This window comes from Oncorhynchus keta, unplaced genomic scaffold (assembly GCF_023373465.1).
Source record: "Oncorhynchus keta strain PuntledgeMale-10-30-2019 unplaced genomic scaffold, Oket_V2 Un_contig_4305_pilon_pilon, whole genome shotgun sequence".
NCBI lineage: Eukaryota > Metazoa > Chordata > Actinopteri > Salmoniformes > Salmonidae > Oncorhynchus > Oncorhynchus keta.
This window is the reverse complement of record NW_026287699.1, coordinates 42,501-67,013: the sequence shown is the minus strand read 5'-3', so window position 1 is coordinate 67,013 and position 24,513 is coordinate 42,501. Positions and strand designations below refer to the sequence as shown.

The 24,513-nt window shown below is 43.7% G+C and overlaps 1 protein-coding gene across 1 annotated transcript in view; it reads right to left on the bottom strand.

Moving 5' to 3' along the window:
* Positions 1–1,340: 1,340 nt before the first annotated feature.
* Positions 1,341–24,513, bottom strand: part of LOC127924573 (protein diaphanous homolog 3-like) — a gene marked incomplete at its 5' end in the record, with an annotated part of 65,622 nt that continues 42,449 nt past the window's right edge. Inside the window, one exon of the mRNA XM_052509282.1 lies at positions 1,341–1,631. Within this exon, the coding sequence (XP_052365242.1) occupies positions 1,341–1,631 (291 nt within the window). The remainder of the gene's footprint in view (positions 1,632–24,513) is intronic.

The window sequence follows — 24,513 nt, the reverse complement described above, 5'->3', positions numbered from 1 at the left end:
TTTAAGCCATGGTAAAGTAGTGCACAACACTGAATGACAGGGTGTGATTAGGTTATTTGCCATGGTAAAGAGTGCACCACACCAAATGACACAGGTGTGATTAGGTTATTGCCTATGGTAGTAGTGCACAACACTGAGTGACAGGTGTGATTAGGTTATTTGGTTACAAAGTGAAAAAGTATGACACTCAAATGACAGGGTGTGATTAGTTATTTGCCATGGTAGTAGTGCACGACACTAAATGACAGGGTGCATTGTGTTATTTAAGCCATGGTAAAGCAGTGCATGACACTGAATGACAGGGTGTGATTAGGTTATTTAAGCCATGGTAAAGTAGTGCATGACACTGAATGACAGGGTGATGATTAGGTTATGGCCCTTTGGTGTTGTGATCAGCTTGTAAACAGGTTTCAACTAGAGACACGTTCAAGGAGACCCCTTTGTGGTGGTGTACAGGACTGACACACACACACACACACACACGTTTAATATGCATGAATCTACCCCTCAAAAGAAAAACTCTCCACTGATAGGACTTGAAAGTTTAGAGACGGTGCCTCTAAACTCAGGAGAGATGCTAGAGAATTTAATTTATTGTGTGATCAGCAGGCAGGCTTCTTGAGTAGCACTTCACACACACACACACACACACACACACACACACACACACACACACACACACACACACACCACACACTCAAAACAAGCCGTGTTCTACAGCCACATGCTGGGTTTTCAGACACACCTCCATGTTTAGCAAGATGTGCTTCAAGGCCAGGCAGTGTGTGGGAGGAGGGGCACTAGGGTAATGGACTAGGGGTGGATGTATGTGAGTGAGTGAGTGAGGGAGGAGTGAGTGAGTGATGAGTGAGTGAGCGGGAGTGAGGAAAGGAGTGAGTGAGTGAGTGAGGAGGGGAGTGAGTGAGTGGGAGGAGGAGTGAGTGAGGAAAGGGGAGTGAGAGAGAGAGTAGAGAGAGTGAGGACTGACTGAGTGAGAGATGGATCAGGAGTGAATGACAGTGAGTGAGTGACTGAGTGAGAGAGTGACTGAGTGAGAGAGTGACTGAGTGAGAGAGTGACTGAGGAGAGAGTGACTGAGTGAGAGAGTGACTGAGTGAGAGAGTGACTGAGTGAGAGAGTGACTGAGCAGAGAGTGACAGTGAGTGACTGAGTGAGTGACAGTGAGTGACTGAGTGGACAGTGAGTGACAGAGTGAGTGACAGAGAGAGTGACTTGAGAGAGTGACAGAGAGTGACAGAGAGAGTGACAGAGAGTGACAGAGAGTGACAGAGAGTGACAGAGAGAGTGACTGAGTCTCACCTTGGACCAGTTGAGGCGCTTCATGGAAGTCCAAGCTTGAACTGCTTCTGGGCCGGAGTCCGGGAAGGCAAGGTGTTGTGGGTAGGCGAGCCCAGCCCACAGAACCCCGGTGGAGGAGGAGGGGGAGGGGGCAACCGAACGGGGGAGGCACTTGAAGCGGGGGAGGTGGGCCGCAGCCTGGGAGGGGGGAGGAGGAGGGGAGGAGGCATGGGACCTCCCGGACCAGAAGGAGGCGGAGGGAGGGAGGGAAAGGCGGAGGAGGGGAAGCCAGCCTGGGAAGGACGGGCGGAGGAGGGGGCCACTGCTCCAAACTGAGGAGGAAAACAACATCAAGGAACAGGATTAGTTTTGATCAACTAAAAATATGTAATTTTCCAACAACCTCTTACCTACATTTGACATTTAAAGCTGTCAGTTTAACTCAGTTAACAGTATCTTTAAGCAGTAAGGCCCGAGGAGGTGTGGTATATGGCCAATATACCACGGCCAAAGGCTGTTCTTCAGCACGACGCAACGCGGAGTGCCTGGACACAACCCTTTAGCCGTGGTATATTGGCCATACACCACCAACCCCTGAGGTGCCTTATTGCTATAATAAACTGGTTACCAAGGTAACTAGAGCAGTAAAAATACATGTTTTGTCATAACCCGTGGTACACGGTCTGATATACCACGGCTGTCAGCCAATCAGCATGGCCTCAACCACCCAGTGTATTTTATCTGGCTCCTTTAGTATCCCACTGTCAGCCAATCAGCATTCAGGGCTCGAACCACCCAGTGTATTTATCTGGCTCCTTTGCACCCCAGTATCTCTACTCACAATCATCTGGCTCTGCCAATCTACCATTCCTTCTGCATCTATCACTCAGTGTTTAATTTGCTATATTTTAATTACTTCGCCACCACGGCCCATTTATTGCCTTTACCTCCCTTATCTTACCTCATTTGCACACACTGTATATAGACTTTTTATATTGTATTATTGACTGTTTACTCCATGTGGAACTCTGCTGTCGTTGTTGTTGTTTGTGTCGAACTGCTTTGCTTTATCTTGGCCAGGTCGCAGTTATAAATGAGAACTTGTTCTCAACTGGCCTACCTGGTTAAATACAGGTGTTCTCAACTGGCCTACCTGGTTAAATACAGGTGTTCTCAACTGGCCTACCTGGTTAAATACAGGTGTTCTCAACTGGCCTACCTGGTTAAATAAAGGTGTTCTCAACTGGCCTACCTGGTTAACAGGTTCTCAACTGGCCTACCTGGTTAAATAAGGTGTTCTCAACTGGCCTACCTGGTTAAATACAGGTGTTCTCAACTGGCCTACCTGGTTAAATAAAGGTGTTCTCAACTGGCCTACCTGGTTAAATACAGGTGTTCTCAACTGGCCTACCTGGTTAAATAAAGGTGTTCTCAACTGGCCTACCTGGTTAAATAAAGGTGTTCTCAACTAGCCTCCTGGTTAAATAAAGGTGTTCTCAACTGGCCTACCTGGTTAAATACAGGTGTTCTCAACTGGCCTACCTGGTTAAATAAAGGTGTTCTCAACTGGCCTCCCTGGTTAAATATACAGGTGTTCTCAACTGGCCTACCTGGTTAAATAAAGGTGTTCTCAACTGGCCTACCTGGTTAAATAAAGGTGTTCTCAACTGGCCTACCTGGTTAAATAAAGGTGTTCTCAACTGGCCTCCCTGGTTAAATAAAGGTGTTCTCAACTGGTCTACCTGGTTAAATAAAGGTGTTCTCAACTGGCCTACCTGGTTAAATAAAGGTGTTCCCTCCTGGTTAAATAAAGGTGTTCTCAACTAGCCCACCTGGTTAAATAAAGTGTTCCTGGCCTCCTGGTTAAATAAAGGTGTTCTCAACTGGCAATAAAGGTGTTCTCAACTGGTCTACCTGGTTAAATAAAGGTGTTCTCAACTGGTCTACCTGGTTAAATAAAGGTGTTCTCAACTAGCCTACCTGGTTAAATAAGTGTTCTCAACTGGCCTCCCTGGTTAAATAAAGGTGTTCTCAACTAGCCTACCTGGTTAAATAAAGGTGTTCTCAACTGGCCTACCTGGTTAAATAAAGGTGTTCTCAACTGGCCTACCTGGTTAAATAAAGTGTTCTCAACTGTACTGGTTAAATAAAGGTGTTCTCAACTGGTCTACCTGGTTAAATAAAGGTGTTCTCAACTGGCCTCCCTGGTTAAATAAGGTGTTCTCAACTGGCCTACCTGGTTAAATAAAGGTGTTCTCAACTGGCCTACCTGGTTAAATAAAGGTGTTCTCAACTGGTCTACCTGGTTAAATAAAGGTGTTCTCAACTGGTCTACCTGGTTAAATAAAGGTGTTCTCAACTAGCCTACCTGGTTAAATAAAGGTGTTTCTCAACTGGCCTCCTGGTTAAATAAAGGTGTTCTCAACTGGCCTACCTGGTTAAATAAAAAGGTGTTCTCAAGCTGGCCTCCCTGGTTAAATAAAGGTGTTCTCAACTGGTCCTGGTTAAATAAAAAGTGTTCTCAACTGGTTGGTTAAATAAAGGTGTTCTCAACTAGCCTCCTGGTTAAATAAAGGTGTTCTCAACTGGCCTACCTGGTTAAATAAAGGTGTTCTCAACTGGTCTACCTGGTTAAATAAAGGTGTTCTCAACTGGTTACCTGGTTAAATAAAGGTGTTCTCAACTGGCCTACCTGGTTAAATAAAGGTGTTCTCAACTGGCCTCCCTGGTTAAATAAAGGTGTTCTCAACTGGTCTACCTGGTTAAATAAGGTGTTCTCAACTGGCCTCCCTGGTTAAATAAAGGTGTTCTCAACTCAACTGGTCTCTCACCTGGGTTAAATAAAAGTGTTCTCAAACTGGTCTACCTGGTTAAATAAAGGTGTTCTCAACTGGCCTACCTGGTTATAAAGGTGTTCTCAACTGGCCTACCTGGTTAAATAAGGTGTTCTCCAACACCTGGTTAAATAAAGGTGTTCTCAACCTGCCTGGTCTCACCTACCTGGTTAAATAATTTAAAGGATAATGCCATATAACTCAACTCTCAGCCTACCTGGTTAAAAAATACATTTAAAGAGATAATGCCATATAACAAACTCTCTGCCTACCTGGTTAAATACATTTAAAGGCTCATATAACAGTGAACTCTCAGCCTACCTGGTTAAAACACATTTAAAGAGATAATGCCATATAACAGTGAACTCTCTGACAGGACTAAACAACAGGATGGAAGCCGATGATAAAACAGGTCTGATAAGTGATTTGTTTCGTGTCCGCGGTGCTGAAAACTAAAACATTTAAAATCAATACTGGATGTTGAGCTGAAAACGCATGCTGCCAATAGAAAGCACTCTGTCAATTGATCAGGATATTGACAATCGCCTTGAGATCCTAACACTTGATTGATCAGCTGGAAACAGAGAAGAGCACAAGAGCAGTGTGTGTGTAAAGACCCTCCACTTGCCATAGATTGTCAAGCCGAATTAAGTCAAAACTGCAACTAGGCCGCTCAGGAACCTTCAATGTTGGAGCTAGGAGCACAAGCATTTCGCTAAATATGTATGTGACCAATACAATTTTATAAGCAACTCCAGTGTATATTTGGCCTTGTGTTTTAGGTTATCGTCCTGCTGAAAGGTGAATTAATCTCCCAGTGTCTGGTGGAGAGCAGACTGAACCAGGTTTTCCTCTAGGAGTTTACCTGTGGCTTAGCGCTATTCTGTTTATTTTTATCCTAAAAAACTCCCTAGTCCTTGCCGATGACAAGCATACTCATAACCTGATGCAGCCACCACCATGCTTGAAAATATGAAGAGTGGTACTTAGTGTTGTATTGGATTTGTCCCAAACATAAAGCTTTGTATTCAGGACATAAAGTTAATTCATTTGCCACATTTATTGCAGTTTTACTTTTGTTTGCCTTATTGCAAACAGGATGCATGTTTTAGAATATTTGTATTCTGTACAGACTTGCTTCTTTTCACTCTGTCATTTAGGTTAGTATTGTGGAGTAACTACAATGTTGTTGATCCATCCTCAGTTTTCTCCCCATCACAGCCATTCAACTCTCTAACTATTTTAAAGTCACAATACTCCTTATGGTGAAATCACTGAGCGGTTTCCTTCCTCTCCGGCAACTGAGTTAGGAAGGATGCCTGTATCTCTGTAAGTGACTGGGTGTATTGATACACCATCCAAAGTGTAATGAATAACTTCACCATCCTCTAAGGGATGATCAATGCTTTCTATCTATCAATAGGTGCCCTTCTTTGTGAACTTATATTAACCCATCACCAATGAGGCCTTCTTTGTGAACTTATGTTAACCCATCTACCAATGGAGCCCTTCTTTGTCAACTTATGTTAACCCATCTGTGCAGACCCTTCTTTTGTCAACTTATGTTAACCCATCTACCAATAGGTGCCCTTCTTTGTCAACTTATGTTAACCCATCTACCAATAGGTGCCCTTCTTTGTCAACTTATGTTTACCCATCTACCAATAGGAGCCCTTCTTTGTCAACTTATGTTAACCCATCTACCAATAGGTGCCCTTCTTTGTCAACTTATGTTAACCCATCTACCAATAGGAGCCCTTCTTTGTCAACTTATGTTTACCCATCTACCAATAGGTGTCCTTTGTCAACTTATGTTTACCCATCTACCAATAGGTGCCCTTCTTTGTCAACTTATGTTTACCCATCTACCAATAGGAGCCCTTCTTTGTCAACTTATGTTAACCCATCTACCAATAGGAGCCCTTCTTTGTGAACTTATGTTAACCCATCTACCAATAGGAGCCCTTCTTTGTGAACTTTGGTTGGAGCGGCGGTCGCATTCGCACTTCGCTCTGCAGGTTGTATAACTTTTTATAACTTTTTCATTACATTTCATTATAGTACAACGGTTGATTTGTCTAATCTTAGCAATTCTTCTTAGCTAGCTACATAGCCGTCCCACTTGTATCAGAATAATTGCATAATTATCGTCTTCAAGTAAGCCCTGCGTAGCCTTCACTGCTATTCGCAGGAGCTAGCTAACGCACAGATTAGCATCACTGGTGCTATTCACTCAACTAATATGCGACTTGATTAGTTCAGTGTTAACTAGCTACATAGCTGTCTTTGTTTCCAAGATAATTGTGTAGTTTAGTGTGTGTAGCCTTGAGTGATCCTCACCCTACACTGAGGTTCGCTAGCCAGCCTTTGTCGTCCTTAACGTAGGGGCCCTGCTAGCTAGCCAACAGCTAACTGCTAACAGCTAGCCAACGTCTGCTGTTTGAATTCAACAACCCGGTCCAGGTGGTTTCACATTTTTCGTTTCATTGCAGTGCAGCGGTTTGATTTGTTTGATCGTGGCTAGCTGCATAGCCGTCTTTTGTTTCAAGATAATTGTGTAGTCTAGACCGATTCCTAGGTTAGCTAGCCAGCTATTGTCGTTCTTTTAACTCAACGTAACGTAAACAACACTGCTAGCTAGCCAGCTGCCCCCCGAATAGCAGCACTGTAGGTGTTACACTCCAGCGAACGACTTGATTAGTGTAGTGTCAACAACAGCTACTGCCAGCTAGCCTACTTTAACAGTGCTGTCATTTTAATCATTTTAGTCAATAAGATTCTTTCTCGTAAAGCAACTTTCTGAACATTCGAGAACGTGTAGTCCGCTTGTCATTCAATTTCCTTGCATTAGCGTAGCCTTTTTCTGTAGCCTGTCAACTATGTGTCTGTCTATCCCTGTTCTCTCCTCTCACTGCAGACCATACAAACGCTCCACACCCAGCGTGGCGCGACCACCCTAACCTGGTGGTCCCAGCGCATCCGACCCCGTGGGTTCGAGGTCTCTGGTAGCCTCTGGAACTGCCAATCTGCGGCCAACAAGGCAGAGTTCATCTCGGCCTATGCCTCCCTCCAGTCCCTTGACTTCTTGGCACTGACGGAAACATGGATCACCACAGATAACACTGCTACTCCTACTGCTCTCTCGTCCGCCCACGTGTTCTCGCACACCCGAGCTTCTGGTCAGCGGGGTGGTGGCACCGGGATCCTCATCTCTCCCAAGTGGTCTTTCTCTCTTTCTCCCTTACCCATCTGTCTATTGCCTCCTTTGAATTCCATGCTGTCACAGTTACCAGCCCTTTCAAGCTTAACATCCTTATCATTTATCGCCCTCCAGGTTCCCTCGGAGGATTCAAATGAGCTTGATGCCTTGATAAACTCCTTTCCTGAGGACGGCTCACCTCTCACAGTTCTGGGCGACTTTAACCTCCCCCCGTCTACCTTTGACTCATTCCTCTCTGCCTCCTTCTTTCCTCCCTCCTCTTTGACCTCACCCTCTCACCCTCCCCCTACTCACAAGGCAGGCAATACGCTTGACCTCATCTTTACTAGATGCTGTTCTTCCACTAACCTCATTGCAACTCCTCAAGTCTCCGACCACTACCTTGCAGCATCCTTTTCCCTACTCGCTCTCATCAACACTTCCCACACTGCCCCTACTCGGATGGTATCGCGCCGTCCCAATCTTCGCTCTCTCTCCCCCGCTACTCTCTCCTCTTCCATCCTATCTTCTCTTCCCTCTGCTCAAACTTTCTCCAACCTATCTCCTGATTCTGCCTCCTCAACCTCCTCTCTCCTTACTGCATCCTTTGACTCCCTATGTCCCCTATCCTCCAGAGCGGCTCGGTCCTCCCCTCCCCGCTCCGTGGCTCGAAGCGACTCATTGCGGCTCACAGAACAGGGCTCCGGGCAGCCGAGCGGAAATGGAGGAAAACTTCGCCTCCCTGCGGACCTGGCATCCTTTCACTCCCTCCTCTCTACATTTTCCTCCTCTGTCTCTGCTGCTAAAGCCACTTTCTACCATTCTAAATTCAAGCATCTGCCTCTAACCTAGGAAGCTCTTTGCCACCTTCTCTCCCTCCCTGAATCCCCCCCTCCCTCCTCCCTCTCTGCAGATGACTTCGTCAACCATTTTGAAAAGAAGGTCGATGACATCCGATCCTCGTTTGCTAAGTCAAACGACACCGCTGGTTCTGCTCACACTGCCCTACCCTATGCTCTGACCTCTTTCTCCCCTCTCTCTCAGATGAAATCTCGCGTCTTGTAATGACCGCCCAACAACCTGCCCGCTTGACCCTATCCCCTCCTCTCTTCTCCAGACCATTTCCGGAGACCTTCTCCCTTACCTTACCTCGCTCATCAACTCATCCCTGACCGCTGGCTACGTCCCTCCCGTCTTCAAGAGAAGAGTTGCACCCCTTCTGAAAAAACCTACACTCGATCCCTCCGATGTCAACAACTACAGACCAGTATCCCTTCTCTCTTTTCTCTCCAAAACTCTTGGCGTGCCGTCCTTGGCCAGCTCTACCGCTATCTCTCTCAGAATGACCTTCTTGATCCAAATCAGTCAGGTTTCAAGACTAGTCATTCAACTGAGACTGCTCTTCTCTGTATCACGGAGGCGCTCCGCACTGCTAAAGCTAACTCTCTCTCCTCTGCTCTCATCCTTCTAGACCTATCGGCTGCCTTCGATACTGTGAACCATCAGATCCTCCTCTCCACCCTCTCGAGTTGGGCATCTCCGGCGCGGCCCACGCTTGGTTGCGTCCTACCTGACAGGTCGCTCCTACCAGGTGGCGTGGCGAGAATCTGTCTCCTCACCACGCGCTCTCACCACTGGTGTCCCCAGGGCTCTGTTCTAGGCCCTCTCTTATTCTCGCTATACACCAAGTCACTTGGCTCTGTCATAACCTCACATGGTCTCTCTATCATTTTACTATGCAGACGACACACAATTAATCTTCTCCTTTCCCCCTTCTGATGACCAGGTGGCGAATCGCATCTCTGCATGTCTGGCAGACATATCAGTGTGGATGACGGATCACCACCTCAAGCTGAACCTCAGCAAGACGGAGCTCCTCTTCCTCCCGGGGAAGGACTGCCCGTTCCATGATCTCGCCATCACGGTTGACAACTCCATTGTGTCCTCCTCCCAGAGCGCTAAGAACCTTGGCGTGATCCTGGACAACACCTGGCGTTCTCAACTAACATCAAGGCGGTGTCCCGTTCCCTGTAGGTTCATGCTCTACAACATCCCGCAGGTACGACCCTGCCTCACACAGGAAGCGGCGCAGGTCCTAATCAGGCACTTGTCATCTCCCGTCTTGATTACTGCAACTCGCTGTTGGCTGGGCTCCTGCCTGTGCCATTAAACCCCTACAACTCATCCAGAGCGCCGCAGCCCGTCTGGTGTTCAACCTTCCCAAGTTCTCTCCCGTCACCCCGCTCCTCCGCTCTCTCCACTGGCTTCCCAGTTGAAAGCTCGCATCCGCTACAAGACCATGGTGCTCGCCTACGGGCTGTGAGGGAACGGCACCTCAGTACCTCAGGCTCTGATCCAGGCCCTACACCCAAACAAAGGGCACTGCGTTCATCCACCTCTGGCCTGCTCGCCTCCCTACCACTGAGGAAGTACAGTTCCCGCTCAGCCCAGTCAAAACTGTTAAAGCTGCTCTGGCCCCCAATGGTGGAACAAACTCCCTCACGACGCCAGGACAGCGGAGTCAATCACCACCTTCCGGAGACACCTGAAACCCCACCTCTTCAAGGAATACCTAGGATAGGGTAAGTAAGGGTAAGTAATCCTTCTCACCCCCCTTCTCCCCCCCAACAAGATTTAGATGCAGTGGCTGTTCCACTGGTTGTCATAAGTGTATGCACCAATTTATGAAATCGCTCTGGATAGGCGTCTGCTAAATGACTTAAATGTAAATGTAAATGTAAACTTATGTTAACCCATCTACCAATAAGGCCCTTCTTTGTCAACATGTTAACCCATCTACCAATAGGTGCCCTTCTTTGTGAACTTATGTTAACCCATCTACCAATAGGAGCCCTTCTTTGTGAACTTATGTTAACCCATCTACCAATAGGGCCCTTCTTTGTGAACTTATGTTAACCCATCTACCAATAGTGCCCTTCTTTGTGAACTCATGTTAACCCATCTACCAATAGGGCCCTTCTTTGTGAACTTATGTTTACCCATCTACCAATAGGTGCCCTTCTTTGTGAGATGTTGGAAAACCTTCCTGGTCGTTGTGGTTGAATCTGGTGTTTGAAATTCACTGCTCGACTGAAGGAGCTTAAAGATAATTGTATGTGTGGGAACACAGAGATGAGAGAGTCATTCAAACATCATGTTAAACACTATTACTGAACACAGAGTGAGTCCATGCAAAGTGATGTGCCTTGTTAAGTAGTGTGTAGTGTATTATTACTGAACACAGAGTGAGTCCATGCAAAGTGATGTGCCTTGTTAAGTAGTGTATAGTGTATAGCATGTAGTGTATAGTGTATAGCATGTAGTGTATAGTGTATAGCATGTAGTGTATAGTGTATAGCATGTAGTGTATAGTGTGTAGTGTATTATTACTGAACACAGAGTGAGTCCATGCAAAGTGATGTGCCTTGTTAAGTAGTGTATAGTGTATAGCATGTAGTGTATAGTGTATAGCATGTAGTGTATAGTGTATAGCATGTAGTGTATAGTGTATAGCATGTAGTGTATAGTGTGTAGTGTATTATTACTGAACACAGAGTGAGTCCATGCAAAGTGATGTGCCTTGTTAAGTAGTGTATAGTGTATAGCATGTAGTGTATAGTGTATAGCATGTAGTGTATAGTGTATAGCATGTAGTGTATAGTGTATAGCATGTAGTGTATAGTGTGTAGTGTATTACTGAACACAGAGTGAGTCCATGCAAAGTGATGTGCCTTGTTAAGTAGTGTATAGTGTATTATTACTGAACACAGAGTGAGTCCATGTGTATAGTGTATAGCATGTAGTGTATAGTGTATAGCATGCATGTATAGTGTATAGCATGTAGTGTATAGTGTATAGCATGTAGTGTATAGTGTATTATTACTGAACACAGAGTGGTGTAGTGTATTATTACTGAACACAGAGTGATGTAGTGTATAGTGTATTATTACTGAACACAGAGTGATGTAGTGTATTATTACTGAACACAGAGTGATGTAGTGTATTATTACTGAACACAGAGTGATGTAGTGTATAGTGTATTATTACTGAACACAGAGTGATGTAGTGTATAGTGTATTATTACTGAACACAGAGTGATGTAGTGTATAGTGTATTATTACTGAACACAGAGTGATGTAGTGTATAGTGTATTATTACTGAACACAGAGTGATGTAGTGTATAGTGTATTATTACTGAACACAGAGTGATGTAGTGTATAGTGTATTATTACTGAACACAGAGTGATGTAGTGTATAGTGTATTATTACTGAACACAGAGTGATGTAGTGTATAGTGTATTATTACTGAACACAGAGTGATGTAGTGTATAGTGTATTATTACTGAACACAGAGTGATGTAGTGTATAGTGTATTATTACTGAACACAGAGTGATGTAGTGTATAGTGTATTACTGAACACAGAGTGATGTAGTGTATAGTGTATTATTACTGAACACAGAGTGATGTAGTGTATAGTGTATTATTACTGAACACAGAGTGATGTAGTGTATAGTGTATTATTACTGAACACAGAGTGATGTAGTGTATTATTACTGAACACAGAGTGATGTAGTGTATAGTGTATTACTGAACAGAGTGATGTAGTGTATTATTACTGAACACAGAGTGATGTAGTGTATAGTGTATTATTACTGAACACAGAGTGATGTAGTGTATAGTGTATTATTACTGAACACAGAGTGATGTAGTGTATAGTGTATTATTACTGAACACAGAGTGATGTAGTGTATTATTACTGAACACAGAGTGATGTAGTGTATAGTGTATTATTACTGAACACAGAGTGATGTAGTGTATAGTGTATTATTACTGAACACAGAGTGATGTAGTGTATAGTGTATTATTACTGAACACAGAGTGATGTAGTGTATAGTGTATTATTACTGAACACAGAGTGATGTAGTGTATAGTGTATTACTGAACACAGAGTGATGTAGTGTATAGTGTATTATTACTGAACACAGAGTGATGTAGTGTATAGTGTATTACTGAACACAGAGTGATGTAGTGTATAGTGTATTATTACTGAACACAGAGTGATGTAGTGTATAGTGTATTATTACTGAACACAGAGCGATGTAGTGTATAGTGTATTATTACTGAACACAGAGTGGTGTAGTGTATAGTGTATTATTACTGAACACAGAGTGATGTAGTGTATAGTGTATTACTGAACACAGAGTGATGTAGTGTATAGTGTATTATTACTGAACACAGAGTGATGTAGTGTATTATTACTGAACACAGAGTGGTGTAGTGTATAGTGTATTATTACTGAACACAGAGTGATGTAGTGTATAGTGTATTATTACTGAACACAGAGTGATGTAGTGTATAGTGTATTATTACTGAACACAGAGTGATGTAGTGTATAGTGTATTATTACTGAACACAGAGTGATGTAGTGTATAGTGTATTACTGAACACAGAGTGATGTAGTGTATAGTGTATTATTACTGAACACAGAGTGATGTAGTGTATAGTGTATTATTACTGAACACAGAGTGATGTAGTGTATAGTGTATTATTACTGAACACAGAGTGGTGTAGTGTATAGTGTATTACTGAACACAGAGTGATGTAGTGTATAGTGTATTATTACTGAACACAGAGTGATGTAGTGTATAGTGTATTATTACTGTGTATGTAGTGTATAGTGTATTATTACTGAACACAGAGTGATGTAGTGTATAGTGTATTATTACTGAACACAGTGGTGTAGTGTATAGTGTATTATTACTGAACACAGAGTGATGTTGTAGTGTATAGTGTATATATATACAAAGTGATGTTCCTTGTTAAGAACATGTTTAGTCCTGACCACAACAAAGGGATTGAATAATTATTGGACTGAAGAAATTTCAGCTTTTAATTTGTAATAAATGTGTAATCAGATCTAAAGACTACATTCCACTTTGACAGTATGGGGGTGTTGTGTGTAGAGGTCAGTGACACAAAGCCTACATTTAAACCATTTTACATTTAGACTGCAACACAACAGTGACTGGGTGTGAATACATTCTGAAGGAGATGTGGGACTCAGTAACATTGTGTACAGACCAAAGCCCATCTATGACAGATATCACAATACGAGGTGAATCAGCCTGGAGACGTTGTTGTGGAGACTGGAGAGGCTATTCTGTTGGCTTATTACAAAAATAGAGAGAGAGACAGAGAGAGACAGAAAAAAGAGAAGAGACAGACAGAGAATGAGAGATGAGAGAGAGAGAGAGAGAGAGAGAGAGAGAGAGAGAGAGAAAAAGAGAGAGACAGAAAAAGAGAGAAGAGAGAATGAGGGAGAGAGAGACCGAGAGGGATGAGAGAGACAGAGAATGAGAGAGGAGAGAGAGAGAGGAGAGAGAGACAGAGAGAGAATAGAGAGAGAGGGAGAGAGACAGGGAACAGAAGAGACAGAAAAAGAGAGATTATTAGAGAGGGGAGAGAGAGAGGGATTAGAGGGAGAGAAGAGGGGATTATTATTATATTATTAGAGAATGAGAGACAGAAAAAGAGAGAAGAGAGAGAGAGAGACAGAACAGAAAGAGCAAGACAGAGACAGAGAGACAGAAGACAGAAGAGACAGAGACAGAGAGACAGAGAGACAGAGACACAGAGACAGAGAGACAGAGAGACAGAGGAGACAGAGAGACAGAGAGACAGAGAGAGAGAGAGAGAGAGAGAGTGTGAGCGTGTCTCTCTCTCTCATCCATCAGGACAGGATGACAGGACCAAACAGTTGACAGTTGTAAACATCTTTAGTGATCAAACTTCATCACTCTGTTGGTTCACTTCAAAAGGTACAAATCACTGTAAGAAGCAGGACAGAGAGCTGTGTAGATTGTATGGTACAGAGCAAATGGTCTATTGATCCAGACAACAGTTTTATATTGAAGAGCAGAACCACACTAAGGTCAACCTGGGCTGCTCTCTAACCCTCTGGGGAGACTTCAACACAGGAACACAACGGGTAAGTGTGTGGGGAGTGTCAGGGAGAGCAGAGAGAGAGAGAGAGAGAACAGAGAGAGACAGAGAGAGAGAGAGAGAGAGAGAACGCAGAGAAAAGAGAGAGAGAGGAGGAGAGACAGAGAGAGATAGAAAGCAGAGAGAGACAGAGACTCAGAGAGAGAGAGAGAGAAAGCGAGAAATCAGAGAGAGAGAGAGAGAGAGAGAGAGAGAGAGAAAGAGAGATAGAAAAGAAGAAAACAGAGAGAAAGAGAAAACAGAGAGAAATAGAGGAGAGAGAGAAGAGAGAGAGAGGCAGAGAGGAAAGAGAAGGGAGAGAGGAGGAGAGAGGAAGAAAGGAGGAGAGAGAAGAGGAGAGGAAGTAGAGAGGAAAGAACAGGAGTGAAAGAAGGTAAGTTCTCAGACTGCATATCTCCATGACAAGACATTAACACAGCTGGATGTGAGGCCAGTATACCCCAACAGAACTCAGTGTGAAGTATACCCCAACAACACAGCTCAGTAAGTTCTCAGCCTTGTCACTCATATCTCCAGTGACCCCAACAAACACAGCTGGAGTGTGAGGCCAGTATACCCCACACAACACAGCTCAGTGTGAGAGCCAGTATACCCCACACAACACAGCTCAGTGTGAGGCCAGTATACCCCACACAACACAGCTGAATGTGAGGCCAGTATACCCCACACAACACAGCTCAGTGTGAGGCCAGTATACCCCACACAACACAGCTCAGTGTGAGACCAGTATACCCCACACAACACAGCTGGATGTGAGGCCAGTATACCCCACACAACACAGCTCAGTGTGAGGTCAGTATACCCAACACAACACAGCTCAGTGTGAGGCCAGTATGTGACCCCACACACAACACAGCTCAGTGTGAGGTCAGTATACCCAACACAACAGCTGGATGTGAGGCCAGTATACCCCACACAACACAGCTCAGTGTGAGGCCAGTATACCCCACACAACACAGCTCAGTGTGAGGCCAGTATACCCCACAGCACAGTGTGAGGCCAGTATACCCCACACAACACAGCTCAGTGTGAGGCCAGTATACCCCACACAACACAGCTGGATGAGGCCAGTATACCCCACACAACACAGCTCAGTGTGAGAGGCCAGTATACCCCACACACACAGCTGGTGTGAGGCCAGTATACCCCACACAACACAGCTCAGTGTGAGGCCCAGTATACCCCACACAACACAGCTCAGTGTGAGGCCAGTATACCCCACACAACACAGCTGGATGTGAGACCAGTATACCCCAGCTGTGAGGCCAGTATACCCCACACAACACAGCTGGTGTGAGACCAGTATACCCCACACAACACAGCTCAGTGTGAGGCCAGTATACCCCAAACAACACAGCTCAGTGTGAGGCCAGTATGTGACCCCACACAACACAGCTCAGTGTGAGGCCAGTATACCCCACACAACACAGCTGGATGTGAGACCAGTATACCCCACACAACACAGCTCTCAGTGTGAGACAGTATACCCCACACAACACAGCTGTGTGAGGCCAGTATACCCCACACAACACAGCTCAGTGTGAGGCCAGTATACCCCACACAACACAGCTGGATGTGAGGCCAGTATACCCCACACAACACAGCTGTGTGAGGCCAGTATACCCCAAACAACACAGCTCAGTGTGAGGCCAGTATACCCCACACAACACAGCTGGATGTGAGGCCATGTGCTCAGTGGCCAGTATACCCAGTATACCCCACACAACACAGCTGGATGTGAGGCCAGTATACCCCAAACAACACAGCTCAGGTGGATGGGGCCAGTATACCCCACACAACACAGCTCAGTGTGAGACCAGTATACCCCACACAACACAGCTCAGTGTGAGAAGACCAGTATACCCCACACAACACAGCTGTGTGGATGTGAGGCCAGTATACCCCACACAACACAGCTCAGTGTGAGGCCAGTATACCCCACACACACAGCTCAGTGTGAGGCCAGTATACCCCACAACACAGCTCAGTGTGAGGCCAGTATACCCCACACAACAGGGCTGGATGTGACCCCACACAACAGCTCATGTGAGGCCAGTATACTCCACACAACACAGCTCAGTGTGAGGCCAGTATACCCCACACACACAGCTGGATGTGAGGCCAGTATACCCCACACAACACAGCTGGATGTGAGGCCAGTATACCCCACACAACACAGCTGGATGTGAGGCCAGTATACCCACACAACACAGCTCAGTGTGAGGCCAGTATACCCCACACAACACAGCTGGATGTGAGACCAGTATACCCACACAACACAGCTGGATGTGAGGTGTATACCCCACAAACACAGCTGGATGTGAGGCCCCCCACACAACAGGGCTGGATGTGCCCCCAAACGGCCCCATACTCCTATAACGTGCACTAGGGCCCATAGGACCACTACATAGTGAATAGTGGTCCATTTGGAACCCAAGGCGCTGTGAGGCCGTATGAACAGAACACAGCTTTGAAGAACAGTTTTTCTCTGCTCACTATATAAAGCTACACACCCCACCCTAACGACCTCTATCTGCTGTGGTAACAGTTACAGGAGAAGATAAAACATGAAGAGTGTGTTTAGCCCTGTGGGGATGGTGTCTGGGCCCACCGCTAGCTAGCTAACCCAACCTTTAACCTGTTACACACAGAATGAGACGGAATGAGAGGAGGGGAATGAGAGAGGGAGACAAGGAGAGAGAAGAGGGAGGAGAGGAGAAGAGAGAGAGGGAGAAGAGGGAGAGAGAGAGGGAGAGAGAGGGAGGGAGGGAGGAGGGAGGGAGAAGAGAAGGGAGGGAGAAGAGGGAGAAGAGGGGAGAAGAGGAGAGGGAGAAGAGGGAGAGAGAGAAGAGAGAGGGAGGAGAGAGGGGAGAAGAGGGAGAGAAGAGAGGGAGAAGAGGGGAGAGAAAGAGAGGGAGAAGAGGGAGGAGAGGGAGAGAAGAGAGAGGGAGAAAGAGGGAGAAGAGGGAGAGAGAGAGGGAGAAGGGAGAGAGGGAAAGAGAGGGAGGAGAGGGAGGAGAGGGAGAAGAGGGGAAAGAGAGGAGAGGGAGAAGAGGGAGAAGAGGGAGAGAGAGGGAGAAGAGGGAGGAGAGGAGAGGGAGGGAGAAGAGAGAGAGGGAGAAGAGAGGAAGAGGGAGGAGAGGGGAGAAGAGGAGGGAGGGAGAAGAGAGAAGAGGGAGAAGAGGAGGGAGGGAGAGAAGAAGAGGGAGGAGAGGGAGGAGAGGGGGGAGGAGGAGAGGGAGGAAGGGAAGAGGGAGGAGAAAGAAGAGGGAGAAGGGAGAGGGAGGGAGAAGAGGGGGAAGAGGGAGGAGAGGGAGAAGAGAGAGGAGAGGGAAGAGAGGGAGAAGGGGAGGAGAGAGGGAGGAGAGGGAGGGGAGGGAGAAGAGAGGGAGGAGGAGAAGGGAGAAAGAAGGGAGAGGGGGAGAAGAGAGGAGAGAGGGAGAAGGGGAGGGGAGGAGAGGGGAGAAGGAGAGAGAGGGAGGAGGGGGGGAGGAAGGGAGAGGGGAGAAGGGAGAAGGGAGAGAGAGAGGGAGAAGAGAGGGAGAAGGGAGAGGGAGAAGAGAGAGGGAGAAGAGAGAGGGAGAAGAAGGGAGAAGAGAGGGAGAAGAGAGAGGAGAAGAGAGAGAGGGAGGGAGAAGAGAGAGAGGGAGAAGAGAGAGAGAGAAGAGAGGAGAAGAGAGAGGAGAAGACAGAGAGAGAGGGAGGAGAGAGAGGGAGGAGAGGCAGACAGAATAAATTGCTTTTAGAACCATTTCCTTTCACAGGATAGAGATCAGTGATTAAAACACCAAATGAAGTAAAACAGACGAGAACGTGTGGCGGCCCGGACAATTACTGCTCACCTCAAATGGCCTCGAAAGACAACAGCTTCTATCAAAACACACTATGACTATTGGATTAGACTATTTTATAAATACATAACAGTCTACTCTATTTACCTGTTTTGACGGCCACCGGCAAATCAAAATATTTAATTTCCCAACTGGTAATTGAAGACCATAAGCTATAATCAGCGGCAGGATTCAGAACAGCACCACTTGACAAGGAGCTGGAGGCAGTAAAGACATTTAAACAGGTGTAGTAGGCCTGGATACCTGGATACAACAGGTGTAGTAGACCTGAATGTAGTGAACCTGGAACAGGTGTAGTAGACCTGAATACAACAGGTGTAGTAGACCTGAATACAACAGGTGTAGTAGACCTGGATACAACAGGTGTAGTAGACCTGAATACAACAGGTGTAGTAGACCTGGATACAACAGGTGTAGTAGACCTGAACCTGGACAACAGGTGTAGTAGACCTGGATACAACAGGTGTAGTATAGACCTGGATACAACAGGTGTAGTAGACCTGGATAACAGGTGTAGTAGACCTGGATACAGCAGGTGTAGTAGACCTGGATACAACAGGTGTAGTAGACCTGGATACAACAGGTGTAGTAGACCTGAATACAACAGGTGTAGTAGACCTGAACAACAGATAGTAGACCTGGATACAACAGGTGTAGTAGACCTGAATACAACAGGTGTAGTAGACCTGAATACAACAGGTGTAGTAGACCTATATACAGTAGAGAGGTTATATACAGTAGAGAGGCTATATACAGTAGAGAGGTTATATACAGTAGAGGTGTAGAGAGACTATATACAGTAGAGAGGTTATATACAGTAGAGAGGTTATATACAGTAGAGGTTAGGCTATATACAGTAGAGGTATAGTAGAGAGGCTATATACAGTAGAGAGTAGCTATATACAGTAGAGAGGCTATATACAGTAGAGAGGTTATATACAGTAGAGAGACTATATACAGTAGAGAGGTTATATACAGTAGAGAGGCTATATACAGTAGAGAGACTATATACAGTAGAGAGGCTATATACAGTAGAGAGACTATATACAGTAGAGAGACTATATACAGTATATACAGTAGAGGCTATATACAGTAGAGGTTATATACAGTAGTAGAGACTATATACAGTAGAGAGACTTATATACAGTAGAGAGACTATATACAGTAGAGGGTTATATACAGTAGAGAGACTATATACAGTAGAGAGGTTATATACAGTAGAGACTATATACAGTAGAGAGACTATATACAGTAGAGAACTATATACAGTAGAGAAGGTTATATACAGTAGAGACTATATACAGTAGAGGCTATATAGAGACTATATACAGTAGAGAGGATATACAGTAGAGAGGCTATATACAGTAGGAGGCTATATACAGTAGAGAGGTTATATACAGTAGAGAGGCTATATACAGTAGAGAGGCTATATACAGTAGAGAGGATATATACAGTAGAGAGGATATATACAGTAGAGGCTATATACAGTAGAGAGGTTATATACAGTAGAGGCTATATACAGTAGAGAGGCTATATACAGTAGAGAAGTTATATACAGTAGAGAGGCTATATACAGTAGAGAGTTATATACAGTAGAGGCTATATATAGAGAGGCTAGTAGAGAGGCTATATACAGTATATATACAGTAGAGAGGCTATATACAGTAGAGAGGCTATATACAGTAGAGAGGTTATATACAGTAGAGAGACTATATACAGTAGGGTTATATACAGTAGAGACTATACAGTAGAGAGGCTATATACAGTAGAGAGAAACTATATACAGTAGAGGTATATACAGTAGAGGGGCTATATACAGTAGAGAGGCTATATACAGTAGAGGATATATACAGTAGAGAAGCTTATATACAGTAGAGGCTATATACAGTAGAGAGGCTATATACAGTAGAGGCTATATACAGTAGAGAAGTTATATACAGTAGAGAGGCTATATACAGTAGAAGGTTATATACAGTAGAGAGGCTATATACAGTAGTCATATTAACATCTCGTGCTAGGATGATAATCCCTAGTCATATTAGCATATCGTGCTAGTTGATGATAATCCTAGTCATATTAGCATATCGTGCTAGTTGATGACAATCCTAGTCATATTAGCATCCGTGCTAGTTGATGATAATCCTAGTCATATTAGCATATCGTGCTAGTTGATGATAATCCTAGTCATATTAGCATATCGTTACAGTTGATGACAATAATCCTAGTTGATGATAATCAGTCATATAGCATCCCATGCTAGTTGATGATAATCCTAGTCATATTAGCATATCGCTAGTTGATGATAATCCTAGTCATATTAGCATCCCATGCTAGTTGATGATAATCCTAGTCATATTAGCATCCCGTGCTAGTTGATGATAATCCTAGTCAAATTAGCATCCACGCTAGTTGATGACTAATCCTGAGCCAAAATTAGCATCCCCGCTAGTTGATGATAATCCTAGTCATATTAGCATCCCCATGCTAGTTGATGATAATCCCTAGTCATATTAGCATCCCGTGCTAGTTGATGATAATCCTAGTCAAATTAGCATCCCACGCTAGTTGATGATAATCCTAGTCAAATTAGCATCCATGCTGGTTGATGATAATCCTAGTCAAATTAGCATCTCGTGCTGGTTGATGATAATCCTAGTCATATTAGCATCCCATGCTAGTTGATGATAATCTAGTCATATTAGCATCCCGTGCTAGTTGATGATAATCTAGTCAAATTAGCATCCGCCGCTAGTTGATGATAATCCCTAGTCAAATTAGCATCCCACGCTAGTTGACGTGATAATCCTAGTCAAATTAGCATCCCATGCAAGTTGATGATAATCTAGTCAAATTAGCATCTCGTGCTAGTTGATGATAATCCTAGTCATATTAGCATCCCACGCTAGTTGATGATAATCCTAGTCAAATTAGCATCCCATGCAAGTTGATGATAATCCTAGTCATATTAGCATCTCGTGCTAGTTGATGATAATCCTAGTCATATTAGCATATCATGCTAGTTGATGATAATCCTAGTCAAATTAGCATCTCGTGCTAGTTGATGATAATCCTAGTCATATTAGCATCCCACGCTAGTTGATGATAATCCTAGTCAAATTAGCATCCCATGCTAGTTGATGATAATCCTAGTCAAATTAGCATCTCGTGCTAGTTGATGATAATCCTAGTCAAATTAGCATCCCATGCTAGTTGATGATAATCCTAGTCAAATTAGCATCTCGTGCTAGTTGATGATAATCCTAGTCATATTAGCATCCCACGCTAGTTGATGATAATCCTAGTCAAATTAGCATCCCATGCTAGTTGATGATAATCCTAGTCATATTAGCATCCCATGCTAGTTGATGATAATCCTAGTCATATTAGCATCCCATGCTAGTTGATGATAATCCTAGTCAAATTAGCATCTCGTGCTAGTTGATGATAATCCTAGTCATATTAGCATCTCGTGCTAGTTGATGATAATCCTAGTCATATTAGCATCACATGCTAGTTGATGATAATCCTAGTCATATTAGCATCCCATGCTAGTTGATGATAATCCTAGTCATATTAGCATCCCATGCTAGTTGATGATAATCCTAGTCAAATTAGCATCTCGTGCTAGTTGATGATAATCCTAGTCATATTAGCATCCCACGCTAGTTGATGATAATCCTAGTCATATTAGCATCCCGTGCTAGTTGATGATAATCCTAGTCAAATTAGCATCCCACGCTAGTTGATGATAATCCTAGTCAAATTAGCATCCCATGCTAGTTGATGATAATCCTAGTCAAATTAGCATCTCGTGCTAGTTGATGATAATCCTAGTCATATTAGCATCCCATGCTAGTTGATGATAATCCTAGTCATATTAGCATCCCGTGCTAGTTGATGATAATCCTAGTCAAATTAGCATCCCACGCTAGTTGATGATAATCCTAGTCAAATTAGCATCCCACGCTAGTTGATGATAATCCTAGTCAAATTAGCATCCCATGCAAGTTGATGATAATCCTAGTCAAATTAGCATCTCGTGCTAGTTGATGATAATCCTAGTCATATTAGCATCCCACGCTAGTTGATGATAATCCTAGTCAAATTAGCATCCCATGCAAGTTGATGATAATCCTAGTCATATTAGCATCTCGTGCTAGTTGATGATAATCCTAGTCATATTAGCATATCATGCTAGTTGATGATAATCCTAGTCAAATTAGCATCTCGTGCTAGTTGATGATAATCCTAGTCATATTAGCATCCCACGCTAGTTGATGATAATCCTAGTCAAATTAGCATCCCATGCTAGTTGATGATAATCCTAGTCAAATTAGCATCCCGTGCTAGTTGATGATAATCCTAGTCAAATTAGCATCCCATGCTGGTTGATGATAATCTAGTCAAATTAGCATCTCGTGCTAGTTGATGATAATCCTAGTCATATTAGCATCCCACGCTAGTTGATGATAATCCTAGTCAGGAGAATGGCATCCCATGCTGGTTGATGATAATCCTAGTCATATTAGCATCCCATGCTAGTTGATGATAATCCTAGTCATATTAGCATCCCATGCTAGTTGATGATAATCCTAGTCAAATTAGCATCTCGTGCTAGTTGATGATAATCCTAGTCATATTGGCATCGTGCTAGTTGATGATAATCCTAGTCTATTAGCATCACATGTGCTAGTTGATGATAATCCTAGTCATATTAGCATCCCATGCTAGTTGATGATAATCTAGTCATATTAGCATCACATGCTAGTTGATGATAATCCTAGTCAAATTAGCATCTCGTGCTAGTTGATGATAATCCTAGTCATATTAGCATCCACGCTAGTTGATGATAATCCTAGTCATATTAGCATCCCATGCTAGTTGATGATAATCCTAGTCATATTAGCATCCCATGCTAGTTGATGATAATCCTAGTCATATTAGCATCCATGCTAGTTGATGATAATCCTAGTCATATTAGCATCCCATGCTAGTTGATGATAATCCTAGTCATATTAGCATCCCGTGCTAGTTGATGATAATCCTAGTCATATTAGCATCCCCATGCTAGTTGATGATAATCCTAGTCATATTAGCATCCCATGCTAGTTGATGATAATCTAGTCATATTAGCATCACATGCTAGTTGATGATAATCTAGTCATATTAGCATATCGTGCTAGTTGATGATAATCCTAGTCATATTAGCATCCCATGCTAGTTGATGATAATCCCTAGTCATAAGCATCACATGCTAGTTGATAGTATCATCATATTAGCATCCCATGCTAGTTGATGATAATCCTAGTCATATTAGCATCACATGCTAGTTGATGATAATCCTAGTCATATTAGCATCACATGCTAGTTGATGACAATCCTAGTCATATTAGCATCCCGTGCTAGTTGATGATAATCCTAGTCATATTAGCATCCCATGCTAGTTGATGATAATCTAGTCATATTAGCATCACATGCTAGTTGTTGATAATCCTAGCATCATCCCATGCTAGTTGATGATAATCCCTAGTCATATTAGCATCCCATGCTAGTTGATGATAATCCCTAGTCAAAATTAGCATCCCATGCTAGTTGATGATAATCCTAGTCATATTAGCATCCCATGCTAGTTGATGATAATCCTAGTCATATTAGCATCACATGCTAGTTGATGATAATCCTAGTCATATTAGCATCCCATGCTAGTTGATGATAATCCTAGTCATATTAGCATCCCATGTTGATGATAATCCTCATATTAGCATCACATGCCAGTTGATGATAATTGATATTAGCCCCGTGCTAGTTGATGATAATCCTAGTCATATTAGCATCCCATGCTAGTTGATGATAATCTAGTCAAATTAGCATCCCATGCTTGATGATAATCCTAGTCAAATCGTTTGATGATAATACCGGTTATAAAAAGTGAGGATCGGTTAACACTGTTTAATTATAAAACCTAAATGTGATTTGTGTCATTCTGAGCACCGTGGGAGGACGCCCTAATCAGGTTACTCACACCAGAGAGACAGAGACAGACAGAGACAGACATATATATATATAGAGAGAGACAGAGACAGACATATATATATAGAGAGAGAGACAGAGACAGACAGACAGAGACAGACATATATATATAGAGAGAGACAGAGACAGACAGACATATATATATATATATATATATAGAGAGAGAGACAGAGACAGACAGAGACAGACATATATATATGAAGAGAGACAGAGACAGACATATATATATATATATATATAGAGAGAGAGAACCCGGTGTGTGTCTGTCTGTCTGTCTGTCTGTCTGTGGGTGTGGTG